At 38.4% G+C, this 11,179-nt stretch overlaps 1 protein-coding gene across 1 annotated transcript; it reads left to right on the forward strand.

The window, feature by feature from the left end:
- Positions 1-4,080: 4,080 nt before the first annotated feature.
- On the forward strand, positions 4,081-5,065 carry LOC145951659 (uncharacterized). Its single transcript, XM_083063319.1, has 2 exons — positions 4,081-4,672; positions 5,052-5,065. The coding sequence occupies exons 1-2, from the start codon at positions 4,081-4,083 to the stop codon at positions 5,063-5,065; spliced, it is 606 nt and encodes a 201-aa protein (XP_082919445.1).
- The last annotated feature ends 6,114 nt before the right edge of the window (positions 5,066-11,179 follow it).

Here is an 11,179-nt window from a genome sequence, read left to right on the forward strand (position 1 = left end):
GACTTGTCGCCCACAAAGATCTAAATTGCCAATAAATGCAATGAATTTGTAAATACAAGTACAAATATAATAAAATCAACCTGCTGTGCATAACACATTCGTAAACAAAAACACTTGTGTCTAATATTAAGGCAATGCACAATAAATATTGCACGGTATAATAGTAGGGCAATTGGTCCATAATATCAAGCATTTTACATTTGTAAAGCATATATATTAAATTAGGATCAAACTGACATATTGTCAAATTAGCATGCTATCCTTGGTATTTTAAGAAATCAAGTAATTTAAAAATCGGTTTTAACCCAAATTATCTATATATAGAAACAGAAATACGTGTCAAATATAAGCAAACAATTTATCCCTACTCATCGAAATCCAAGCCAAAAAAATAATTCAACTATTCCGATATAACCTATATCTTTATTGGTCAAAAGAAAACTTCCAACAAAAAAAACAGGGAGAATGCCATAGCAGTATATGCCAGGGGCCTGGACTATTACTGGTGCATCATTTTCCATACAGCTATATGCAAAGGCATATATCAACACATTTATTTTTTTCTCTTTAATTTAATTTGTCAAATAAAAAAGAGTACAAATAATCAAATCCTAACCGAGCTATGAAAGTTCCAGTTGCAGCAAAATTAGACTGATGCACTACACGTGGGGCAGTCATTGAAAAGTACTTCATCATATCATTGTGAAAATTATAGGCACATTTATTATAATTCAATAATTATAGAAAGCTTGAGTTATGCATGATTATTCTCCAATAAACAGTTCCACCTCAAGATCTTGAATCTGCTCAATACGTGGGTCCTCAAACTTAAACCTTCGAACCACCATTCTCTCTCTATCTTCCTGCATGTAAGAAAATCCAGATGATGGTCCAACCACACTTATTTTTAAGATTTTAAGCAATGTCTGGTATACCCAACTTCAGAAAACAATACCTTATTACAATCCTTGATATTTAACAAGGCTTGAGACTGGACCGCTATATCATGAACAAATATTAATTCAGACTTGACGCCCTTTATTGCCACAGCTCTCTTTTGAGATGATGAAACAAATAGTTAGAAATCCAAACTAATATAAAAGTAACTAACTAAAAAATTAATCAACATACCGAAGATACAATGTAACACCCTATTATTTTAATATTATTATTGGGTATTTTCATAAGTTTTAGGGGTAATTTTGTAAATATGAATGGCATTTTTGCAATTTTATTAAAGTTTGAGGGGTAAATGGGTAACTTGGAACGGGCTGTTCCAAAATTGGAACGGGCCGTTCCAAGCAATAAAAGAATACTGAAATTTTAGGTTGGGAACGGTCCCATAACGGGCCGTTCCAACAAGGAGAACAGGCCGTTCTGGAAGGAGAACGGGCCGTTCCGGAGGGAGCACGGGTCGTTCCGCTGAGATAGAGAACGGGCCGTTCTGGTTTCAGAACGGGCCGTTCTACTTTTTGGGAACGGGCCGTTCTACTTTTTGGGAACGGGCCGTTCCGATTTCAAAACGGGCCGTTCCAGTTGAAAAATTTGCACAGTTGCGAAGGATCCGGAACGGGCCGTTCCGAATTCAGTATGGTCGTTCCGGGTACCCTGGGTGGCCTATAAATAGGAAGCAGGGGGTGAAGAAAAATATAACTGACCGAGAGATGAAAATTTTAGAGGGAGAGAAGGAGAAGAGAGAGAAAGAAGGAGAAGAGAAGAGGAGAGAGAGAGAAAGAGGAATCTATAAGAGGAGGTTCTGCCCTAGTTTCGGGTATTGTTTAAGGAGAGAGGTGGAGGTTCTGCCCTAATTCCGGTTACATTTTAAGGAAAGAGAGGTGGAGGTTCTGCCCTAGTTCCGGCCACTTTTTAAGGAAAGAGAGGTGGAGGTTCTGCCCGAGTTCCTATTATCCAGGTACGGGGGAAAAGGGGATTATTTCTATGTAGAGTACATGAGGGAAATTGGGTAGAGGAAGAATTTCTTAGGATTATGATTAATTTTACAATTATTTGATTTGGAGAATTATTGGTTCTATTAAAATTATCTGTGTTGAGATTTATAAATATGCCGAAGTGTAGGAATGATGATCTGGGAAGAAGAATGAATTGTAAAGAAAATGCAGTGAGCTAGACTTTGGAATAATTAAGGGCTTTACTGTTTATTCTAATTATTCTATTGATTATTATATTAATGAAAGTTATTGCTATATTACTTGTTAAGAATGAATGATATTGATGTGAATAGCTTGAGGGGTACATAAACCCTATTTTGTTAAGCTTATCTGTTATGTACTTGATATGAGTTTGAGTTATGAGATATGATGTTGTATGAATGTGATTTTGATTTTGATTGTGGTGCCTCACATCGATGACTACGGACGGCACGACCCCTAGGTAAGTGGTGCTACAGGGAGGGCGTGACCCTAGCATGGTGTGGGATGAGTAAGACAGTTAACACCATCACTTATGTCGCTTATGGCAGCCCTGACATAGGGTTAATTGCAAGAGATTGTATTGATTGTAATGTGATTGTGTTTCTTCACACCAAATGACTAGGGATGGCATGGCCCCTGGGTAAGTGATGCTACAGGGAGGGCATGACCCTGGTCTGGTGTGGGTTGAGTGAGGCAATTAACCTGTATCACTTGTGTCAGATGTGGCGAGGTCTTGGCATAGTGTTAATTGTTGAGATTGATGTGATTTATTGATGTGGAAATGATGTTGTTAATTGTGAAATTGGCATGAATTATAGATGTTGAAATAATTGTTATATTGATGTGAATGAGGAAAGGTAAAAATGATATTGTTAATTATAAAATCTAAATGAATTGTGATGGATTGATAAATTATGGTACATGCTCGTAAATATTTTATTAAATAAAGAAATATGATGAGATTTTAATATGGTGTGTTTGGATGTACTTTGCATATAGATATTTTCTTTTCTCACCGTATAAATTGTGGATTATTTTTAGGTGGAGAGGATCCAGCTGCAAGTGGCATATAGGATGCCAATAGTTTTATTTTGGGAAATGCTCTGATATAGTGACATCGGGGCAGAGGATTTTTAGGACGTAATATTTATGTAAATTTGGTATTGTAATATTATTTTTAAAATAATTTGTAAAAACTCTTGTGTTTTATGTTTGATATTTCTATCAATGTGGTTGTTCGAAGCTTCTCATGTGAACCCTTTTACTGTAAATTGAAAAGATTTATTGCAATATATATGTTGGGGTAGTAAGGGTGTCACATTTAGTGGTATCAGAGCATGTCGATTTAATCGGCCGTGAGTTATGAGTCTGCTATGCTTGTTTGGTAGATGAATGATGTAGTAAATTGATTGTTGAACTTATTGATATGTTAAAATGACGATTGATGAACTTTGTTGTTTTAAAGCATAATTGTTAACTTTTCTGGGAGGACAGAAAAACAATGGCAGGAGGTAGAAACGATCGTGCAATCGCTGATGCTCTGCAAGCGATGGCTCAGGCTATTGGTAATTTAAACCAACAACCAGAGATAGATTGGTTAGAGAGATTTCAGCGAAATAATCCGCTAAGCTTTCGTGGAGGCTATAATCCTGATGGAGCTGCTGATTGGATTTTTGAAATTGAAAAGATATTCCAAGCTATGGGATGTCCTTTGATACAGAAGGTAACTTTGGCCGTTTTTATGCTTTCTGGAGAGGCTGGCATCTGGTGGCAAGGTTCTTTGCAAAAAATGATGGCTGCAGGAACTCAAGTAAACTGGGATAATTTCAAGCGGCTGTTCTTGGAGAAATATTTTTCTCGAGATGTGAGACATAAGAAACAGGTGGAATTCCTTGAATTAAAACAAGGAGAAAATTCAGTGGCTGAATACGTGACTAAATTTGAAGACTTGGTTAAATTCTGCCCTATGTATGATGGTGTAGACAATAAGGAAGACAAATGCGTGAAGTTTGTGAGCAGTCTTCGCCCTGAGATTAAACAAGTGTTCAATTATCAAGGGATCACTCACTACCATGAATTGGTAAACAAGTGCAGAGTATATGATGAGGACAACCGAGCTAGGGTAACTCATTATAAGATTGGAGGACCGATGAGAAATACTAAGTTTGGTTCAGCTAATAAGAATAAACCTTATACCAAGTTTGCAGGGGACTCAAGTTCTAAGGTGAATAATCAAGGTTCTACGCAACAAAGAAGCCAAGTTCCAATGGTTAGCCAAACTTCTGGAGGGGGAAGTGTGGGTTTTGTTCCACACAACAACTGTTTCAAATGTGGAAAGCCAGGTCATAGGGCAGTTGATTGTCGGATGCAAAGGATAATGATATGCTTCAAATGTAAAGCAGAGGGACATAAAGCTAGTGAATGCCCTCAGAATAGGAAAGAAATAACAGAGGCTGGAGGGAACGCTGGCAAAACTAGAGCCACAGGAAGAGTATTTGCTTTGAGTAGTGCTGAAGCTACTCAATCCGAAGACTTAATTCAGGGTATGTGTTGCATTAATGGAACTCCTTTAACCGTTTTATATGATTCTGGTGCGACTCACTCTTTTATATCACATGCATGTGTGTCTAAGCTAAAATTACCTGTCTCTTCCTTGTCTTTTGAGTTAATTGTTGAAACACCCACTAGTGGATCGGTAATCACTTCTGATGTCTGTTCAAAGTGTCCTCTGACTATTGAAGGTAGAAATTTCATGGTTGACTTAATTTGTTTACCTCTAAGTCAACTAAATGTTATTTTGGGTATGGACTGGTTATCTTCCAATCATGTCTTTTTGAATTGTGCTAGTAAATCTATTGTTTTTGGTGAGTCTGTTGAAAAAGTGAGTAAGGATTATTTGACTGCCAACCAAGTTAAGGTATCTTTGCAAGAAGATGCCCAAGTGTACATGTTGTTAGCTTCTCTGAATTCTGAAAAAAATGTTCTGGTAAACGAACTGCCTATTGTGTGTGACTTTTCGGACGTCTTTTCTGATGTGTCTAGCTTACCACCCAGAAGAGAAGTAGAATTTTCCATAGATTTAGTTCTTGGAACAGGACCTATCTCTATTGCACCTTACAGGATGTCACCCATAGAGTTAGTGGAACTAAAGAAACAAATAGAGGACTTGTTGGAGAAGGGGTTTGTGAGGCCTAGTGTATCACCTTGGGGAGCACTCGTACTTCTAGTCAAAAAGAAGGATGGTAGTATGCGGTTGTGTGTAGATTATCGCCAGTTGAACAAGGTGACCATTAAGAACAAATATCTGTTGCCTAGGATAGATGATCTTATGGATCAATTAGTAGGTACTTGTGTGTTTAGTAAGATTGATCTTAGATCAGGGTACCATCAGATTAGAGTTAAGAGTGAAGATATACCTAAGACAGCATTTAGGACTCGTTATGGACACTATGAGTACCTAGTAATGCCTTTTGGTGTGACGAATGCTCCTGCAATTTTTATGGATTACATGAACCGGATTCTTCATCCGTACTTGGATAAATTTGTAGTCGTCTTCATAGATGACATACTAGTTTATTCCAAGACTAAAGAGGAGCATGAGGAACACTTAAGGGTAGTATTACAAACCCTCATGGAGAAACAACTTTATGCTAAGTTGTCTAACTGTGATTTTTGGCTTGAGGAGGTGAGTTTCTTAGGACATGTAATTTCAAGTGGGGGAATAGCAGTGGATCCATCTAAGGTTGAGGCTGTGCTTAATTGGGAGACACCTAAGTCAGTTAGTGAGATTAGGAGTTTTCTTGGACTGGCTGGATATTATAGAAGATTCATAGAAGGATTCTCTAAGTTAGCATTACCCTTGACAAGTTTGACTAGGAAAGGGGTTATGTTTGTATGGGATAGTAAATGTGAGGATAGTTTTCGAGCTCTTAAGGAAAAATTGACTAGTGCACCTGTTTTAGTATTGCCTGATCTTAGCAAGACTTTTGTGGTTTATTGTGACGCTTCTAAGATGGGTTTGGGTGGAGTGTTAATGCAAGAAGGAAAGGTTGTATCTTATGCATCTAGGCAATTGAAAATACATGAGACGAATTACCCCACCCATGATCTTGAATTAGCAGCAGTGGTGTTCACACTTAAGATTTGGAGACATTATTTGTATGGTTCAAAATTTGAAGTATTTAGTGATCATAAGAGTCTTAGGTATTTGTTTGACCAAAAGGAATTAAATATGAGGCAAAGGAGATGGTTGGAGTTCCTTAAGGACTATGATTTTGATCTTAGTTATCATCCAGGAAAAGCTAATGTGGTAGCTGATGCCTTGAGTAGGAAATCTTTGTAGTTGTCTTCTCTTATGATTAGGGAGATGGACCTTTTGGCACAATTTAGAGACTTAAGTCTGACTTGTGATGTGACCCATAGTAGTGTGAGACTAGGTATGACTCGGGTAACTAGTGAGTTGTTGAAGGAAATTGGAGAAGCACAATTAGTGGATTCATTTCTAGTAGCTAGACGTGATGCTATAGGGCAAGGGATTGGAGGAGAATTTACTTTGGGTGTAGATGGAGTGGTAAGATTTAAAGATCGAGTATGTATGCCTAGTGATCCTACACTTAGACGATTGATCCTAGAGGAAGGTCATAGGAGCAAGCTTAGTTTTCACCCAGGAGCAACTAAGATGTATCATGGCCTTAGGAAGATATTCTGGTGGCCTAGGATGAAGAAAGATATAGCTGAATTTGTGAGTGCTTGTTTAGTGTGTCAGAAGGCTAAGATAGAACATCAGAAACCTTCAGGACTACTTCAGCCTTTGAGTATACCTGAGTGGAAGTGGGATAGCATTTCCATGGATTTTGTAGTTGGTTTGCCTAGGACTAGGAGAGGACATGATTCCATTTGGGTTATAGTTGATAGGTTGACTAAGAGTGCACATTTCTTACCTATTAACATTAAGTATTCTCTAGAGAAATTGGCTAGATTGTATATTGATGAGATTGTGAGATTACATGGGATACCATCTAGCATAATTTCAGACAGAGACCCTAGATTCACCTCTAGGTTTTGGGGGAGTCTACAACAAGCTTTGGGAACCCAACTGAGACTTAGTTCGGCATACCACCCTCAAACTGATGGTCAAACCGAGAGGACTATTCAGTCTTTAGAGGATTTGCTTAGAGCCTGTGTATTGGACCAAGGGGGAAGTTGGGATAGTCTTTTACCATTGATAGAGTTTACCTATAATAATAGTTATCACTCTAGCATAGGTATGGCACCCTATGAAGCCTTGTATGGTAGGAGGTGTAGGACTCCTTTGTGTTGGTGCGAGCCTGGTGATAATGTCATCTTAGGACCTGAGATTGTACAACAAACCACTGATAAGGTTAAATTGATATAAGAGAGAATGAGGACAGCTCAGAGTAGACAGAAAAGTTATGCTGACAGGAGGAGAAAAGACTCAGAATTTCAGGAAGGTGACCATGTGTTTTTGAAAGTCACTCCGTGGACTGGAGTTGGCAGGGCATTAAAATCCAGAAAACTTACTCCTCGATTTATTGGTCCTTTTCAAATTCTAAAATGAGTCGGCAATGTTGCCTACCAAATTGCTTTGCCCCCTAATCTGTCAAATCTTCATGATGTTTTTCACATTTCTCAACTTCGAAAATACATCCATGATCCTTCGCATGTGATTAAATCGGATCATATTGAGATTAAGGAGAATCTAACGGTGGAAGCAACCCCTGTGAGAGTCGAGGATCGAATGGTAAAGCAACTTAGGGGTAAAGAAATTCCTTTGGTGAAAATTATTTGGGGAGGAGCTACACTAGAAAGTGCTACTTGGGAACTAGAGGAAAATATGAAAGCAGCATATCCATTTTTATTCATTCCAGGTAATTTCGAGGACGAAATTTTTAAAAGGAGGGGAGAATTGTAACACCCTATTATTTTAATATTATTATTGGGTATTTTCATAAGTTTTAGGGGTAATTTTGTAAATATGAATGGAATTTTTGCAATTTTATTAAAGTTTGAGGGGTAAATGGGTAACTTGGAACGGGCTGTTCCAAAATTGGAACGGGCCGTTCCAAGCAATAAAAGAATACTGAAATTTTAGGTTGGGAACGGGCCCAGAACGGGCAGTTCCAACAAGGAGAACGGGCCGTTCTAGAAGGAGAATGGGCCGTTCCGGAGGGAGAACGGGCCGTTCCGCTGAGATTGAGAACGGGCCGTTCTGGTTTCAGAACGGGTCGTTCTACTTTTTGGGAACGGGCCGTTCCGATTTCAGAATGGCCCGTTCCAGTTGAAAAATTTGCACAGTTGCGAAGGATCCGGAACGGGCCGTTCCGAATTCAGTATGGCCGTTCCGGGTACCCTGGGTGGCCTATAAATAGGAAGCAGGGGGTGAAGAAAAATATAAATGACCGAGAGGTGAAAATTTTAGAGAGAGAGAAGGAGAAGAGAGAGAAAGAAGGAGAAGAGAAGAGGAGAGAGAGAGAAAGAGGAATCTATAAGAGGAGGTTATGCCCTACTTTCGGGTATTGTTTAAGGAGAGAGGTGGAGGTTCTGCCCTAATTCCGGTTACTTTTTAAGGAAAGAAAGGAGGAGGTTCTGCCCTAGTTCCGGCCACTTTTTAAGGAAAGAGAGGTGGAGGTTCTGCCCGAGTTCCTATTATCCAGGTACGGGGGAAAAGGGGATTATTTATATGTAGAGTACATGAGGGAAATTGGGTAGAGGAAGAATTTCTTAGGATTATGATTAATTTTACAATTATTTGATTTTGGAGAATTATTGGTTCTATTAAAATTATCTGTGTTGAGATTTATAAATATGCCGAAGTGTAGGAATGATGATCTGGGAAGAAGAATGAATTGTAAAGAAAATGCAGTGAGCTAGACTTTGGAATAATTAAGGGCTTTACTGTTTATTCTAATTATTCTATTGATTATTATATTAATGAAAGTTATTGCTATATTACTTGTTAAGAATGAATGATATTGATGTGAATAGCTTGAGGGGTACGTAAACCCTATTTTGTTAAGCTTATCTGTTATGTACTTGATATGAGTTTGAGTTATGAGATATGATGTTGTATGAATGTGATTTTGATTTTGATTGTGGTGCCTCACATCGATGACTAGGGACGGCACGGCCCCTGGGTAAGTGGTGCTACAGGGAGGGCGTGACCCTAGCATGGTGTGGGATGAGTAAGACAGTTAACACCATCACTTATGTCGCTTATGGCAGCCCTGACATAGGGTTAATTGCAAGAGATTGTATTGATTGTAATGTGATTGTGTTTCTTCACACCAAATGACTAGGGATGGCATGGCCCCTGGGTAAGTGATGCTACAGGGAGGGCATGACCCTGGTCTGGTGTGGGTTGAGTGAGGCAATTAACCTGTATCACTTGTGTCAGATGTGGCGAGGTCTTGGCATAGTGTTAATTGTTGAGATTGATGTGATTTATTGATGTGGAAATGATGTTGTTAATTGTGAAATTGGCATGAATTATAGATGTTGAAATAATTGTTATATTGATGTGAATGAGGAAAGGTAAAAATGATATTGTTAATTATAAAATCTAAATGAATTGTGATGGATTGATAAATTATGGTACATGCTCGTAAATATTTTATTAAATAAAGAAATATGATGAGATTTTAATATGGTGTGTTTGGATGTACTTTGCATATAGATATTTTCTTTTCTCACCGTATAAATTGTGGATTATTTTTAGGTGGAGAGGATCCAGCTGCAAGTGGCATATAGGATGCCAACAGTTTTATTTTGGGAAATGCTCTGATATAGTGACATCGGGGCAGAGGATTTTTAGGACGTAATATTTATGTAAATTTGGTATTGTAATATTATTTTTAAAATAATTTGTAAAAACTCTTGTGTTTTATGTTTGATATTTCTATCAATGTGGTTGTTCGAAGCTTCTCATGTGAACCCTTTTACTGTAAATTGAAAAGATTTATTGCAATATATATGTTGGGGTAGTAAGGGTGTCACATTTAGTGGTATCAGAGCATGTCGATTTAATCGGCCGTGAGTTATGAGTCTGCTATGCTTGTTTGGTAGATGAATGATGTAGTAAATTGATTGTTGAACTTATTGATATGTTAAAATGACGATTGATGAACTTTGTTGTTTTAAAGCATAATTGTTAACTTTTCTGGGAGGACAGAAAAACAATGGCAGGAGGTAGAAACGATCGTGCAATCGCTGATGCTCTGCAAGCGATGGCTCAGGCTATTGGTAATTTAAACCAACAACCAGAGATAGATTGGTTAGAGAGATTTCAGCGAAATAATCCGCCAAGCTTTCGTGGAGGCTATAATCCTGATGGAGCTGCTGATTGGATTTTTGAAATTGAAAAGATATTCCAAGCTATGGGATGTCCTTTGATACAGAAGGTAACTTTGGCCGTTTTTATGCTTTCTGGAGAGGCTGGCATCTGGTGGCAAGGTTCTTTGCAAAAAATGATGGCTGCAGGAACTCAAGTAAACTGGGATAATTTCAAGCGGCTGTTCTTGGAGAAATGTTTTTCTCGAGATGTGAGACATAAGAAACAGGTGGAATTCCTTGAATTAAAACAAGGAGAAAATTCAGTGGCTGAATACGTGACTAAATTTGAAGACTTGGTTAAATTCTGCCCTATGTATGATGGTGTAGACAATAAGGAAGACAAATGCGTGAAGTTTGTGAGCAGTCTTCGCCCTGAGATTAAACAAGTGTTCAATTATCAAGGGATCACTCACTACCATTGTAGACCCCTAAAATTGTCCGGGTCAGAAATAAGACTCGAAGACTCTCGAAGATCAAAGGAAAGTCACCCGGAAGGACCCCTGGAAGACCCTAGGATGACAATCTGTAGGTTTAGAGGTCTTAGAGTAGCAAAAAATAAGAAAGTGGAGGGAATGAAGCCCAATACGGCCTCCCAGAAGTTCAATACGGCCGTATTGAAGTTTCTGAGCTTCAATACGGCTGCATTGAACTCAATACGGCTGCACTGAACTTCAATACGGCCGTATTGAGGTTTTTGAACTCAATACGGCTGCACTGAACTTCAATACGGCCGTATTGAGGTTTTTGAACTTCAATACGGCCGTATTGAATTCAATACGGCCGTATTGTAGTTCAAAACTTCAATACGGACCGTATTGACCCTCATAAACCGTATTGAGCCTCATCCCTATAAATATGACGTCAATGGGACGTCATTTCACACTTTTTCACACAGTTTT

This window comes from Cajanus cajan, chromosome 1, assembly GCF_000230855.2.
Source record: "Cajanus cajan strain Asha chromosome 1, NIPB_CcT2T_4, whole genome shotgun sequence".
NCBI lineage: Eukaryota > Viridiplantae > Streptophyta > Magnoliopsida > Fabales > Fabaceae > Cajanus > Cajanus cajan.

Excerpts from the sequence above, each read along its gene's own strand:
- LOC145951659 (XM_083063319.1), top strand. The coding sequence starts at position 4,081 with ATGAGAAATACTAAGTTTGGTTCAGCTAATAAGAATAAACCTTATACC.